Genomic DNA, 16532 nt, shown 5'->3' with positions numbered 1-16532 from the left:
AAAAACATTCACGCATCCCATCCCATTCCATGGTGTTTTCATTTTCAAAAAATCATGTGCTCTCTGACACATGCATTTCATGTGGAGATTCTGGAGGTCTGTATGCAGCATTTGTCAAGTTTCTGAATGTCAGACGGTTGAAATGCAATTTTGCATCTTGTTTGAATAGTGGCAGAGCAGGCCCCATGTGTGTTGTTTTCAGGCTGTCAGACAGAGGTGATGTTTGGCTCGCAGTTCTCTGGGTGTGTCTGGATTTGGCAGCGTTTACAGGGAGTGTCTGTTGATTTCACAGGTTGTAATAGTTTTTTTTCCCTCAGAGGAGACGAGTCATTCTTGGGAGTTCTGTAACAAAGATGAGCCTTTTTATTCTGTGGGTTATTCTGTAGTGGCCATTATTTGTTCCGTAACTTTACAAAAGAGATCAAAGAGATCAACCTTCAGCTTTGGTCCAGTGACTACCTTTTGTGCACTCACTCCAGGCTGTGCTCAAAGCCAACTCCCTGGCGCCCCCTCCTGCACAGTAATATTCAGACGCCCAGACTCTGTGAGGTAAAGTCTGCTCCTCAAAGCTGCTGGGTGTAAGAGGTCTTAGCAGAAACAGACAGGAATGTTCATTTGGGTAGCAAGCTAAGAGATTTTTGTCTATTTTGTGTTTTTTCAAACACAATTGAACTGAGTGTTATATAATTTTGTCCAATAAAACAATCACATATTCTTGCACATAATTTATGACTGGGAACACAGTAATTACCTTTCAAACACTCAAATGAGAAATGGCTATGATTATGTGTAAATGGTAGTGAGTAATATCTAGTTCAAAGCTACACCCATGTGGGCCAAGCTGTAATGCGATACCTTAGGAACAACACAACATCAAAGTGTGTTATACCCCTAGTAATCCAAAGGCATGTATTTGTGTATGTGTGATGTGTGGTGTCACAGGGCGGCTCTTGAAGAAACGCCCCCGCAGCCTCATACCAATGGGGTCATCGTGCCGCGCCATCTTTCCTACGTTGGTCGTGCCATTTAGTTCTCTCTCGTTCTCTCCACTCATTCCCCCATGTTTCGCCTAATTCAATACCAGACCACTGGTGCCTCAGTGTCCCTGCACTCCTCTCTTGGCATATGATTGTGGTGCTGTGCATGACTCACTCCTTGGACCCGGCTCAAGAAAGCCAAAGCTTATTATGAGTGTAAGAAGAGACTTCAGTTCTCTCTGACACACACACACACACACACACACACACACACACACACACTATCTATAGCTTTTGTTGTGCCTTCACACCCGTGAGTTCTGTGAAAGCGACACCAGAAATCTGGGCCCAGGTGTTGGTGTGCGAGCAAGAGCATGCCGACCCCTCGTGTCACAGCTCGTGCCCATCGCCCGTGGGAATCGTGTGGTAAACAGGTGGACGCCTTAAACAAACCCACTCAGATGGTTGTGATAGAAATCCTTTACCCGGAACTGATATGCCATTTTCACCCAGGGTTGATGTCATAAACACATTGTTGCAGTTACAGTGTAGATTGTGGGGGCAATTGGTAGCCATGAACATTAGTAAGGTGGTTAGAGGATGTTCATTTTGTCAATGTTCAAAGTGATAAACAATAGCAGGATTTTCTGGCCTTTGGACATTCCCCTTCTCTCTCTCTCTCTCTCTCTCTCTCTCTCTCACCTCTCTCTCTCTCTCTTTCTCTCTCTTCCTCTTTTCATTTTGCTAGCCTTGTGAGTGTCTTTTCATTTTGCCTGCCAGTGCGTGCCTCTGGCTTTGGCTTGGGAGACAGAAAAGCTGCTGGAACCAGTTTTGATTATAGTTCTCACTGCAGCATAATGAGTGCAGGCTGGTCAGTCAGTCTCTTTGGAGGACTCAGTGTACAGTAGTAGAGGAGAGCCTTGAGAGTCCAAGTGGAGATGTATAGCGGAGCACATGCTCTCTGTCGTGAATTCATGCTTCAGACAGGCTGCCTCCAGCCTCCAGCCCTTTGGAGGACCCCAGGTCCCCAGCAGTTGTGTGGGTATTGAAATGCTTGTATGAATGTCACTCTGCATGGCAAGCATTCAGGGCATAGACTCGCGTGATGGAACCACACAGCCATGTGATGTCTTGTGGTGAGAGAGGCTTTCTCTTATTAGATTTTAATCTGCCTTGGTGAAGCCCAACAAATATTCGAATGAGGGCACCTGTAAAGCACAAAGCTGGGGAAATTGTTCTCATAAAGTTGGCACGGCCTTTTTTTGGCAGCCTGACATATCCTCCTCATGCCTATGGATTCCCCAGGCATTCCCTTTGATGATGTACAGGAATGCACATCAACTCACGGAAACACACCTCCCCACCTTTCCACCCTTTCACCCCCCACCACTGACCTTTGCACATGCTAAGATAACTTGCGTGTGTCACACTTTTTGCCACCTCCACTTCGTTAAGTTAAGCGAGACGACTGTCGCTTCTTCCCCAGTCTGGTTCCTAATTCAGCAATTCCCCGACAGTTTTTAGACCGGTACCAGTTTAACTTCACAGGAGGAAGAACCCCATCTAGATGGCTGTGACTATTTTTGCATCATGAAGTGGCCCTTATAGTGCAGGTGTCTTTTGGATCGGATGGTGAATGCCTTGGCTCTTAGGCAGTTGTGCATATAAAGTCCAAAGCGCTCATGCTGTGCCAAGTGTTTCTAATAAAGCTTCACAAGTTAGTCCATTTAAGCTGATAAGTCACAAGGCAACTTTTTTAACAATGTTAACTCAGCTCTGTAACTGAGTATTGTTGTTCTGGTATGTTCCCATTAATTTGGGGCAAACAGGTTTATGGAGGAGTTACACCGCACTCACGATCAAAAAGGTGTCAGACAAACAAAAACTGAAAATCTCAAAATGAACTGTCTGCACACTTAAATCCTTTGCAAGAATATTCGCCAACAAGCTTTCGGTCAGACGACCATCCTCAGGGCATACAGGTTTAATCATCACGTTAGAAGGCAATGTTCCATGATTGTTTGATCAGAAAGCACGGTACTGCTTATGTGGTTTCCAGCGACACTGCTCTGAAATGTGCCCCACGTATCCCAGACTCCCAGCTTCAGAAACAGACAAAGTGGAGCATAGTGTATATACACAGCAGGGGAAAAAAAATCAGGCGCGAAAGTGGATATTCTGTCAGCACCATAAGTCACAATTGTAATTTGTGGAGCAAAAATAACACAGCAATGCAAAACATGCTATATATAGGGATGCTTTGCGTCTTGTGGGGTCCCCGAAGTGTGAGGGTGTCATAGGTGATGGAGACTGGGAGCTTTAGTCATGCCAGCCATCCCAGCTATTTGTCCTGCAAGAAAAATAAATGTGTTTACTGGCATTTAGAGACCTGTGGTCAGATTTTCCAACTAGACCACCAGCGGACTAAGCTACTCAGTAATCCATTCGCATCCATTCCCCTACCCTGCTCTATGCTCATACCTCAGTACTGTATGCTGTATAATGTCATTCAGTTCCTTGTTTTATTTTCCCCCAGGCCTCTGGCTGTTTTTGTTTTAGCCAGTGTAAAACTAGTTGAGCACCACCTGTTTAGAGTGGGCTGTTTGTGTTGGGCTGAGTGCCTGGCAGGTTGGTTGCTCTCTGTTCACTTGGTCGTGTGTGTAATTTATGTGTTGGTCAGATTTCACTTTATGACTTTTGTCAGGGTACAAGATGTTATTTGGCTGGAGGACATGGAGGCAGTCGGGGGAGTTGTTCGGTTTTCTACTTTCTGCGTTTGACTCATGATTTCATGTAAAAGTATAATGTTGAATTAACATCTTTGGTGGAGTTTATATATGTTTTAGGATACTGGTTACTCTAGTGGAACACTGTGGGATTGGCTAGATCAACACTATTGCTCAAGCTAAAAAAATAAATAAATATTTTGAATCAACCTTTACTTCATTCACTTGTAAGGTTTATGAAAATAACATACTTTATATGGTTTTTAACATATATATAGATTTCTCTGGGACTATAGTCTGTATATAGTGTGTCCACACTCAGAATGACAAACATCTATCTAAATCTCAGTATAAGGCCGGGGTTCTGTGATCTCATCGGGACAGAATAGCACTTTCATCTGGGGGAAAAGCCTGCCTCTCTCTGGTCTAGAGTGGCAGCAACCCAGCCGACGCCAGGGCAGTTTCATCAGCTTCTAACTGTGACACCATGACCAGTCCGGCCCGCAAGATATTTATATCTCCCTGCAGGCTCTAATACCCCTATGCCACCCCCACCCCCCCTCACCCCCTCACCCGCACTCACCCTCCCCTCCCCTTCCCAGACCCACTCCCCCACTCTCAAGGCAGGACCCCCCCCCCCACACACACACACACACACACACACCCCCCCCCCCCCCCCCGCTCTCTGCTGGCTAATTACGAAGCCACCAGGGAGCCAGCTGACATATCCAAGCAGCAGGCACGGGCTGTCAAAATTAAGAAGGGGACGAAACAGGGCAGCTCGTAGCAAACAAACGAGTGTGCCTCTCCTCTCCCCTCATATCCCCTACTCTGTCACTCTCTCCCTGACCGCTCCTCCGTCTCTCCTTCGTGACCTGCGGTGTCTCCAGGTTCAACACGGCACCTAGATGAAGATTATACCCGGTAAGGTCGGGCAGAGTGTCTTGTTTTGTCTGTCGGCGAGCGTGTGTCTCTGTGTGTGGCTGTTCGGCGCGTGGTTTTGGCAGACTCGGCGCGAGAAATGTTGCTGTGCTACGGAGAGGAAGGGAGACGCTTTCCACTCTTTCTCTCTCATACACACTCTCTCTCTCTCTCTCTCTCTCTCTCTCTCTCTCTCTCTCTCACTAACACACACACATGCTCACATGCTCACATTCACACATCCACGACCTTCGGGCACCCGTGCTGAAATTCTATTCCATTTTTAAACCTGTTCTCACTATGGTGGACGCATGATATGTGCTGCGGCTTATTTTAAAAACACTGCTTTTCCAGAGAGCTAGGTCTCTTGTCCAGTTGTCCAGTGTCTGTGTCTGCCCGAAGTCCCCCTCCTCCGCTGGTTTGGGCTGTAGCTATGTGTTTACCAGACGTGATTGACAGCTGTGGCACCATGACAAAGTTGAACGAGAGTCTGAGAATTAGGGGGTTACCACAGAGAGCCTCTGTTCAGTGCCTGTGCTGCTGCGCTATTTGTGTAAAATCCATAGAACTCTCACACCTGTGTTACAGCATGCGACCAAGGAAGGTCCTGGTCAGAGTCTTTCAAGTCAAGTTGTTTGATGTTGACGTGTCCGGGTCTCTGGGCGGTGAGGGAGGGAGGAAGGGTCATGTTTGTTTGGTGGTAAAACCTTGCTCAGGTTGTGCAACCGCAGAGAGTCTTTCCAGAAGCCACGTAAATGTACTGGTATAAATAAATGAAGATACACCTCATAAACCTGGAATAGATGTACTGGCGATGACAGAGATTTGGGTGGTCATGCCAATCTTTGCTATGTCACTTAAACTTCACTCTAGTTTGAATGTGAGAAAGAGGAAAGGGTTATAGCAAATTGAATGCCAATTTTGTTGATACACTTTTACTGTTATCAGTGAACAATTAATTCTTAATTGAAAGAGAGCAATTTTGGGCCCAGTTCAGAAACGAAAACAAAAAGGTGAGGAAGAAAATTATTAGACCCATATCCAAATTTCTTTTGGCTTAAAACTGGTTTTGGCTTCCCTTGAAAAATACCTTGCCAACTCCACCCTTTGAAAACAAGAATTGCTTCTTTTTTTCTACTTCTTCTAAGCAAATTTCAGGCTGTTGTGTAAGTGGTGATAGACAAAAACTCTTAATAAAACTATTAATGATATACAGTGATACAAATAAAAACAAGTGCCTACAAATAAAAGCAAAGCCACAGTTGGTGTTAGGTGTGTTCCTCATCTTGGATACGACCAATGCTGATAGAATATGAGGACATAAACAAGAGGTTTCCAAATACTTCAAGATAGATGTCAAGGAGGAGGTAGCGTTTACAGCAATGACTGACAGAGTGAAGCAAGGATCAAAGCAAGCAAGTGTTATCGGAAACGGCAGAGGCAATCGTGGTGGTCTTTGGTCATTATTTGCAAAGCCATGTTGCCGTTCATCATGTGTGGCCAAGTTACTACAGTAGGTGAAAGAAACAGGGAGTGTTTGAATTCCATCACAAGTGGGAGTGTACAGTAGGTGAGCTTCTTCTCTTGCTTGAAGTAAGAGAGTAGGACACAAGGAGTGTGGTTGTGGGTGTATGTGTGGTTGTGAGAGTGCGTGTGTGGACTTCGTCTTTTTCACATTTTGCCCGTCCAGCTGTAGGGAACTCTAGCTGCCAGTCTTTTTTTAAAAAGGGTCGGAGCCCAACCCCTCTTCACTCGCAGACGTTCCTCGCGCTACAACCTCCTCTCACCACCACCACCACCCACCCCTACTACCCCCAACCCACCCCACCCCACCCCTTTCACCCCACCCCACCCCATTCACCCCATGCCATCCCACCTGTCGCTGCGGTCGGTCTCCTCTCGGGTCTTATCTTGCTCCTAATGCCGGCAAGCCCCCCTGAAAACGTGCTCCCCGCCCTGGTGGTTTTGGGGCACGCTGTCACCCTGCTAGCTGTGTGGCGCTCACGGACGTACCGCAGACAAGGTAGGACACCTTGTTTGGGGAGAGGTGGAGGTTGAGGGAGGGTTGGCATCTTTCTGTTTGTATTCCTGTATGAGGTAGAGTCCAGGTCACCTTCAGTGCAGAGCATAGTTTTAAAGGTTAGGTTTGCAGTGTGCTGGTCTTCTCACTGCTTTCTTCCTGTGAGTGTGTGTGTGTGTGTGTGTGTGTGTGTGTGTGTGTTACTCTCAAGGGACTGAGATTAAGTCTTTGAGTCCTGGATGGTCAGGTGGTTGGAAAGAGGAGTGGCTGCAGGACTCTCATATCCGAGAGATAGCTATCCTCCTCTGCCTGTTATCAGAGAGCTTTTTGCACTGTTTGATCCACGTGCCTGCCATCTGCTGTTGTTTTCCACGCCAGATGTTTGCAGATACATTATTCTAGCTCTCCCTTTTAGTCAATATTAGCACATGCAATGGTGGATCGTACACATACTGTTTATGTGCTCACTTGTCAGCTGATGTCTGGCAAAAGTATGGATTTAATAGAAAGGATATCACTTCTCAGCTGATATCTGCCAATAGCATACTGTAGATTGAATAGAAATAAAGGGGATTTTCCTGTCTAGTTTATGTGCTCTACGCCCCTGCCTTAAAACAGATGGATGTTTAAGGTCAGGACCATAGCTAAGTGGTGACTGAATCCCTATCAGCCAGTTTATCTGCACCCCACCCACCGTCCTGTATGTCCACCACTGTCTGCACTGGACTGGTTCTGACTCCATGCCTGAGCCATGTTTGTCAAGTGTCTGACCTTTCTGCAGCTGCAATGGGCTTAACTCATTATTTCCGTGCAACACAGACCTCTGATCTAGCAGGTTTCATGTTGCCATGTTCCGTGATCGGCGGCAATGCCAGAGAGAAAGCTTGTCGCTTATGTGTCCTGTCAGAGAGGACCCCAAAACTTTGGATGTAGCTTTAAGTTTAGGGTTGTGGGGATGAATGTGAACATGACGTTTAAACTTGTCTGGCAACTTTTTTTTTTAGCCTGGTAATGTTATTGTGTTATTTGGCTCCAGTTGAATGAGAGACTAAACATGTTGTCTCAAGTGTGTCTGGTAATGAATGGAATGATAATCTTTCCTCATTGAGTACGGCAAGGCAGAGAAACAGTATTCGCTCAAGATGAACTTCACATGGCTGAAAGAGATGCAGAGATAAGAGAAAGCCACAGGTGTTGCCTGATCTTCAGTGAGGTCTTCACTTAGATGATGTGACCATATAGACTTTTCCTGATCTTCAGTGAGGTCTTCACTTAGATGATGTGACCATATTGACTTTTAATTTTGAAATTAGGAGAAGTAACATCTAAAGGGGATGATCAGGCAACTTTTTGTGCAATGTTGGTGCATCGATGCATCGGTTCATCATGCAGGAATGTTCAAAATTCACTGTGACTTGAAAGAAAAATAAATATGACCCCCCCCCCCCCCCCCCCCCCCCCCAAAAAAAAAAAAGGCTAATCACCAATTATCAATAATGAATCTGTTTTTATCATGGATGCAATTTGCAATAGGTTTACAGACAGTGAATAGTGTTTTGCACAGTATGCAATCCTGTTTAACTGCTCTACCTGGAAAGTCTTTAGTTTTGGGTGAGACCGAGAGAGCAAGGCATCCTGCAGGACACCTCGCTGGGTCTTGGTTCATATCTTGAGCGTTAAGCATGATGGGACATGCACTATCACCCTTCACTCAAGTTTCACAACCATACCAGCAATAGTTCACTACATAGACATTGTTAATGTAAGTGTAAGCTATGCCTGTATACTGTATACTTTATTGGAAGTATAACGTTTTGATTTTATAGTTCATAGTTTATAATTTTGGGATGATATCTCTATTCCAAAGCTGAAAGATTAGTGGATGTTATCTTCTGTAGAGTTGACTTTGACTTGCAAATACAGTCAGCTTCTTTCCCCAAGGAAAGAAATAGGGACCATTAATGGACCATTACATAATCAGAATGTGTGAACTGCTCATATATTTCTTGGACACACTCCTGGCAAATTCTCCTGAGTTTACAGCCATGTAGAGTTTTATGGAGCTTCACCTTTCCTTTATTTTCCCAAGGACAAAAAATGTCCTCATGAAACCAAGATTTCACTCACCACAGTGACTGTAAATTCTACACACTATGGTACAGCAAAAAAAAAAAAAAGAACTTTGGAATGGAAAGTTCCAGAAACTCAGGACAAACACAGAACAGATTTGGTGTCCACTCGGGGGAGAGTAAATCATCCCGACACAACACTTCTACTACTGTCTAAGTGTTGGTTTTGGACGAGTTTTAATGTCCTTTGGGGTTTTAGATAGATTGGGCATTGGCGCTGGCCAGAGAACTCTGGGGTCGTAATGGCCATCATGGGACAGTCTGTGTCTCTGAGGCTGTATTTCACTGGGAGAGAGGGTACGCATCCGGCCCACCGCTCAGAGTTTATTTTTACCTTTTGGCGTCTGCCATTGGGGTCCTTACCATCCAGCACAGTTGTGCGCAACAATATCCAACCGTCCACTACTAAATGTGTCCAGTCTAAATCCACATGTACAGTAAAGTGGAATTGCTTTTATTTGTTATGTAAATCAGGTATTTATTTATCCCCAAAACATGTTTTCTGACTGTTCACCATCTGAGATCTGCTTTCTCAGCAGATTGGCATAAGCGCCATGCACATGAACGTTTAATGTGATGTTAGAGGAGGACTCAAGGCACGGATCATGTTCCAATGTGCTACGATCATTAATATTTACCAAAACAGAATGGTTGGAAACAGTGTTGCATGCAACATTCCAAGACAGAGATGAGGGCTTTCCACTTAGCCAAGTGACATCCATGATGATTTTACACAAACAGACAAGACAGTTTCCTCTGGCACACTTGTATAAGCTTAGCTTGTTTCCTTTGTTATGATATAAAAATGAAATACAGTATAAAATACCAATAAATAACTTTTAAATGTCGTAATTGCCTTCCTTCAAGAGTGCTGTTGCTTATTAGATAATTCTAGACTCTTGCACTGTACATAGCGCACAGTTCTATTACTTTTTGAGCAAACAAGAAGTTGTATTGTTGCCCAAAAGGTCCCCACATGGCTAACCAGCCATGGCCCACTGGTTAGCACTCTGGACTTGTAACCGGAGGGTTGCCGGTTCGAGCCCGGACCAGTGGGCCGCGGCTGAAGTGCCCTTGAGCAAGACACTTAACCCCTCACTGCTCCCCAAGCGCCGCCATTGTAGCAGGCAGCTCACTGCACCGGGATTAGTGTGTACTTCACCTCACTGTGTGTTCACTATGTGCTGTTTGTGTTTCACTAACTCACTGATTGGGTTAAATGCAGAGACCAAATTTCCCTCACGGGATCAAAAAAGTATATATACTTATACTTATATACACATTCTACGCTTGGCTATTCTTCACTGGTGACCTTTTGTCCGTCTTATTGAATATTCATTCAATGGATGGTCCCTCTTTCTTGTCAATATTTGCTTTGGGTTTGTAGGCAGGGGACGTGAATAATGAGACTTAAACACACACACACACACACATACACACATACACACACACATACAAACACAGATCGGTATCACGTACGGTTGAGTAAAGACCAAACTGTGAATTATGACTGCGCGACTGTTTACCTCGAGGATGATTCCATGTGCAGTATAGTAAAGGCACAAAATGATCCAGTGTCACACCAGCTGCTCCTTATACAAAATGTCGAGTCTCAAATCCAGGGCGTTCACTTTACCTTAGAACAAGCGATCACAGAGTTCTCACACTCACTCTCACAAAGGCACACAAGCGACTCTCTCTTTTGTCAAAGCTGTTTTATCTTTAAATGTGAAGAATTACTGTTGTGGGTTCTCACTGTCTTTGATGTGTATAGGAACTGAGTAGCATTTACTGTAGATCATACAGTAAACAACACTGTTGCAATGACAAGCTAAGGTTAATAACATGCTCCGTTCATCTCGTTTGATGTTAACAAAAGGTACCACAGTCAGTGTCGTCTACACCTCTTATCAGGAGCTGTGCTAAAATGGCAAAAAGAAAGATTGTGTGACGTTTTTTATGGTGCAGCAGTTCAAGAGTTTAAGATGATTAAAAAGCCAATGCAGTGCATATGGACTTTGAATGTGGTTTCGGCACTGATTTTGAATATGGGCGCATTGGGGTCTATCACTGGTCTCTTGAGAAAATGCTGTCGGATGGCAAGAGCAGTTCTGTCAAAGAGGTTGACCCTTGGAGCATTCTTTGATCAGTTGTACACTATTATAAATCTCTTTAATGATCATTTCATAGTGCCATAGCATAGTAGGCTGTCATAACTGTTAGTACAAGTTACAAGTCTTCCGGACACTATATTTCTGTTTTCAAGTAATTTTTGTAGATTTTTAAATGTTTTTTATGCTGTTAACATTTTACGTATGAAGTCTTAACAACAATCCAAATAGCCTACACAGTGGGCTAAATTAAGAATAATTAGCAAACTATTAGTAAATTAAGAATAATTAGCAAAACATAACTGAATATGCTAGTCAATATTCCTTGCTGTCACAATGCCAAGCAGGTTTAGCCTCAAGGTGAGTGAGGGGAGCCCCGTTATGGAGGATATTTGCATTACAGTCAAACGCTATGGGTGGGGCTTAGATGTGTAAAAGGATGAAAGGTCTGTAATGGGCTGTGACTTGGACTTGGATCTGTAATTGGTTACTCTTCTTTCCTCACTCTCCCTCATGTGAGCATGTTTTCCTGCTCTTAAACGACAAGTCACATGAAATATGGCGACCGGAACATCCTCATCTCCAAGCGATGCATTTTATGAAATATGTAAAATCGGTACATATCATGAACGGGAAAATTATTTACACGAGATTAGCCGTGGGGAAAGGACCGAATGGCTTTTCAGGAAGATGTGCTGCACAGGTGAGTGGCAGTGTGTAGTGGAGGCGGAGTTCAGGCCAGAAGGGGGTGCTCTGAAAGATCACATGCAATAACAATGGCATGTGTGTCTGCTTTGAACTCTTTTCAATGTTTAATGCTATTTACAAGAGCAATAAACACAATTTTACAGTTATGCACATACAACTTAAACAAAAAAGCAAACATGTAAACAAATAAAAAAAATAAGTTACCCTGCTTTAAAATTAAGTGTATTTGAACAAGGCAGTTATACTCTACTTAGGCCAATTGTCCAAAAATCAAAAGTTAATTGAAAGCCTAAATGATGTGGTGTCACAATGTAGAAACCAAACCATGGTCTAAACAAAAATATTTAAACACACTGACCTACTGTAGAAACGAAGCCATGGTATAAACAAAGATAGTCAAACACAACAACAACGATGCAATATTGAAACCAATCCATGGGATGAACAAAAATATTTAAACACTAAAACAAAGATTCAATTACCATGCTGTCAACATAGTCAAGGTAATTGCTGCCTCAAGATAATTTACATTCAAATCATTCATAATTTAGATTAAAATCATAAAATAACGTATCATAGCTCTAGGATTTGTAGACAGGAAGGGCAAACACAGTGAAAGAAAGAGAACCCCTCAGAGAGGCCACACAGCATTTACTAATTGTCCTAGACTGGGGTCCATGTCTTGAAGGGGAAGTTTCTTTGATTGCTTCCAGCTGCGTCATGTCTAATCCTGGGGCCCTGAGAGGCCTCTGTTTTAAACTCTCAAATGACTCCCATGCAGTTGAGGCCAGTCAGGTATGTTCAGACTGTGCCATTTAATTTATCTATTTATTTATAAGGACAACACACATTTATTAACATTTTTTGTAAAATGTGCCAGTGTTAGCCAGCCGGCTAATTTTCTACTGTAGTCCTTTGGCAAGATGTTATGAGAACCGTCAATTGACTTGGCCAGTTGTTCCCAGATACCAAGTCAGCAATAGAGTGTAAAGAAAAGTGTTAAACATACAATGCATCTGTAGATGTGCCTTTTCCATCATGTAGCTGTCAACAAAACTCAGTGAAGAAGGAAGTTGAAGGGCCCAAAACTATAGTGCTGTCCAGTGCTAACTTTAGTTTTTATGCATAGGCCTAGCATTTTACTTCATATTTTAGAAGACTTTGTGAAGGGAACCACTATATGTGGACACAGCGTGCCAAAGTGAGATTTTATGGTTGTATGTGTGACGTACCAGCTGAGGCAGTTAGGCAGGGGTGTTTTACTGGGAAAGGATTGCACTTTTCAGCGTGAGTCATTTGTACTTCCTGATGATTTCAACACATTGTCATATGGGTGGGTTAGGTGTGGCATGCATGTACAGTATATGCTTGCATATTGATTCAAGAATGTAGTTATACTAAAGTGGGTGTTTAGTACTTTCCAGAGGTGGAAAGTAACGAAATACATTTACTCACGTTACTGTATTGAGTAGTTTTTCTGTGTTTGTATTTTTTAAGTAGTTTATAAAATCGGTATTTTACATTTTACTTGATTACTTTTTAAGTGAAGTATTGTACTTCGCTACATCAAAAATCCCATCCATTACTTGAGTAAAAAAAAAAGTTAAGACTAACGAAAACAGAAAGGGAGAGAGAAAAAATCGCTTTACATTTCGTCTGACATTCATTTTCACATTTAATTTTGAAGTTAAAATATTCAGGTAAAATAAATATATGGTGGAAATAAGTATTGAACGCTTATTTTTTTTTTTCCAGTAATTTCCAGTGTTTCCATGTTAAACTTCCAGTGAGTCTATTCGAAATTTTCACCACACATTATATTAACACACATATAGGCCTAAAAAATCCAAACATAAGAGTTTTGTGTATTAAAGTGGAATGAGACAGGAAAAAAGTATTGAACGTGCCTACTGAAATTTCTTCAATACTTTGTGGAAAAGCCTTTGTTTGTAAAGACAGCTTCAAGACATTTCCTGTATGACAAAACTTATTAGTCGCAGTATCAGGTGTGATTTTGGTCCATTGTTCTAAACAGATTCCAGGGGTCCCTCTTGTGAATCCTGATCTTTAGTTCCAGATTACTTCCAGAACTGTTTAATTGAATTTAATTGAATTGGCTGCCTTCAAGTCTTTCTGGAGCTTTCTCCGAGTGGTCCTTGGCTCTTGGAATTGACTATCCTTCTGACTCCCTGGTCAGAAATATTGCGAGGAGATCCTGTGCCCTGTGCCGGTTGATGATGCAGTGATGTTTCTTCCACTTGGAGATAATGGCTCCCATGCTGCTTACTGGAAGATTCTGAAGTTTTGAAATGCATCTGTAACCAGTTTCATTGATATGTTTAGCAACAATAAGGTTGCAAAGGTCTTGGGAGAGCTTTTTGCTTTTATCCATCATGAAATGTTTCTTGTGTGACACCTTGGTAATGAAAAACCTTTTTATAGCCCATTAATATGTAGGCTACTAACCAAGCTTATATTAATTTGCGCAGATAGAAAGGATAACTACTCTCTAACTACTTACAGATTCCAGCTCGTTCCTTCCCTTTCCTTGCCTTAGTGCTTTTTCTTAGCGTGTTCAATACTTTTTCCCTGTGTTATTCCACTTCATTACACATGACTCTACTTATGGAGTTGTTTGGATTTTTTATGTGTGGATTACCTGAGTTATTACTAATGCCTGATGAAAATGTTGTGCCCCCTGTATTCCACTTTTCAAGGGCCCTCTCCTCCATTGCCCTACAGTATACTTCCCACTTTCCCCCCCAGTTCGACGCCCTTTAATCTGCTGAACCTTCTGCTCGTTTCAAAATATAAAAAAAAACTCTGCAACTCAACATTGGCCTGCCTGTCTCAGCTGCCTGTGAGGGGCTTTTTAGTTGTGCTGGATTACTGTTCACTGCAAAGCGACCCAAGGATGAGTGCAACTAACTTTGAAAATCAACTACTGCTCAAACTTAAAGGAGAACTCCGGTGATTTTTCACATAGATCTCCATTTCTCAACATCCTTATCAGGCAAGTACCTCCACTCGGCGGCCATATTGCAACACTTTTTGGGCACTTATCGTGCATCTATTTCTGCAGAAATGCGTGTGCGTAAGGCTTCACGACACCAATCTTGCTCCAGCAGCGAGATCACAACAGATGATTGGCACGATGTCTTCACAGCACACCACATGATTGGCTCAGTGTATTTTACAACACACCACATGATTGGCTCAATGTATTCACATGTCAACGTTTTGCCGCGGAAGGGTTGTGATATGTGTAGACAACTGCCATATTGGCGTTACAAACTAACCCCATGCATTACTATGGAGGATTTTTTGAGTACTGTATCTCCTCATTAGAAAGTCTCTGGTAAAACTGGTTGTTCTGGTACCCCCCCCAAAAAAAAGTAACTAAGTAACTTTTACTTAAAGTACATTTTAAATGAACTACTTTTTTCTTTTACTTGAGTACATTTTCAGATCGGTATTTTAACTTGTACTTGAGTAATATTTCATCAAGGTATTGGTACTTTTACTTGAGTACAATATTTTCATACTTTTTCCACCTCTGGTGTACAAATGATTTATGTCAAGTCAAGTCAAGTCAAGTCAGTTTTATTTAGTATAGCGCATTTAACATGCACAAAGTGCAACCCAAAGCGCTCTACATACAATACATTGACAAAAAACAAAAGACAATAAGACAAAAAATGCCAGACGGAGCGGCGTAGTCGCCAGCGTTGACACCAGATGACAAAAACATTTTTAAAAAAATAACAAACACAAAAGATGCCGGACGGAGCGGCGTAGTCGCCAGCGTTCCCGTGACACTAAGACATACAAGACAGACAACACAGAAAATGTTAAATAAATAAATAAAATAATAATAATCATGTTAAAATTAGTCAAATTTCCAACCGGCTGAAAAAGTCCAAGGGCAATGATGACCCGCGTGAAACTGCCAATGCAAGACCAACAAAGATCTTTCACTGCAACTCAGAGAATTTAGCCCTACTGGCAGTCTGGAGAGCAGAACACCGGAAGAACAACAGTCTGAAGTCATGATGGGCGATCTTCCTGCTGATCAGCAGCTGGACGTTAGCAAGACGTTTGTTGCTTCTCCCGACGTCGCCATCAGAGCTCCCCACGTCAGCACTCAATCCAGACTGCAGGCACCCAGCGTCAGAGGCTATACGTTAATGTTAACGTTATGGCAGCTCGCAGGTCAGCCGCAGCTCGGTGGTCGTGACTGCTGCAGATCTCTCGCAGAGTAGGCCCATTGCCCTGAGCAATCTTTCCGTCCAGACGAGTCCAGACAGAGGATGTGCAGCGTCAGATGGAAGAGGGACAGCTAGCTTCATGTGACATATGCAATAGGTTATAAGCTGAACAAAACAAGGAATAGAGCAAGTACTTTGTAAAGACTAGCAAGCTTATGTTGTTGAAAAGGAAGTATGCTGGGTTCACTCATTCTATGAATATGTAGTCATTAAAGTGCATCACTGCTTTATGCATTGTATCGCCATCTAGTGGCTAGTTAGTCAAACTGTTGTTCATACACCAGTCTGAGATGTCAGCAGTTTGCATAATTTAAGTGGAAATACTGAGGTCATGTAAACATGTAATTATCTATGCTGTAGCTCATTATATATAGTAGATTAGTTCATGTACTTTATCAGTGTGTCAGTAGATTTGGTGTCACTCCTTTCCTAGGATGTGGAAAGAATTTCTGTTGTAGGGAGATACCCACCCAGTCATTCAAGACCAGTAGCTTGATTTCTAAAAATACTCCCATGAGCAAGGCAGCACATACAGCTTCTGTAGCCATGGCGACATGGTGTTTTGGGTACATTGCTACCGTGGTTCTTCTTATATTTCTTTTTTCTCTCCCCAAAGCCAAGGCCAACACTCCACAACATCAGATTTAGCCATCAGGCCCCAGTCTGATTTTT

General features: G+C 42.9%; 1 protein-coding gene across 24 annotated transcripts in view; it reads left to right on the top strand.

The window, feature by feature from the left end:
- plecb (plectin b) overlaps positions 1 to 16532 on the top strand; it is a 148742-nt gene that overhangs the window by 76272 nt on the left and 55938 nt on the right. For 2 of the 24 annotated variants that reach the window (XM_042107825.1, XM_042107823.1), the window contains exon 1: positions 4437 to 4627. The exons of 20 other annotated variants lie outside the window; for them this stretch is intronic. In XM_042107825.1, coding sequence (XP_041963759.1) covers positions 4612 to 4627 — 16 coding nt within the window. In that variant the 5' untranslated portion in view covers positions 4437 to 4611. Of the gene's footprint in view, positions 1 to 4436; positions 4628 to 6511; positions 6648 to 16532 lie in introns of those variants that run through there. 2 more of the 24 variants (XM_042107816.1, XM_042107813.1) reach the window with 1 other exon arrangement.

Source organism: Alosa sapidissima, chromosome 10, assembly GCF_018492685.1.
Source record: "Alosa sapidissima isolate fAloSap1 chromosome 10, fAloSap1.pri, whole genome shotgun sequence".
In the NCBI taxonomy this organism is placed as follows: domain Eukaryota; kingdom Metazoa; phylum Chordata; class Actinopteri; order Clupeiformes; family Clupeidae; genus Alosa; species Alosa sapidissima.
The sequence above is the reverse complement of the archived record's forward strand: the minus strand, read 5'-3'. Positions and strand labels throughout refer to the sequence as shown.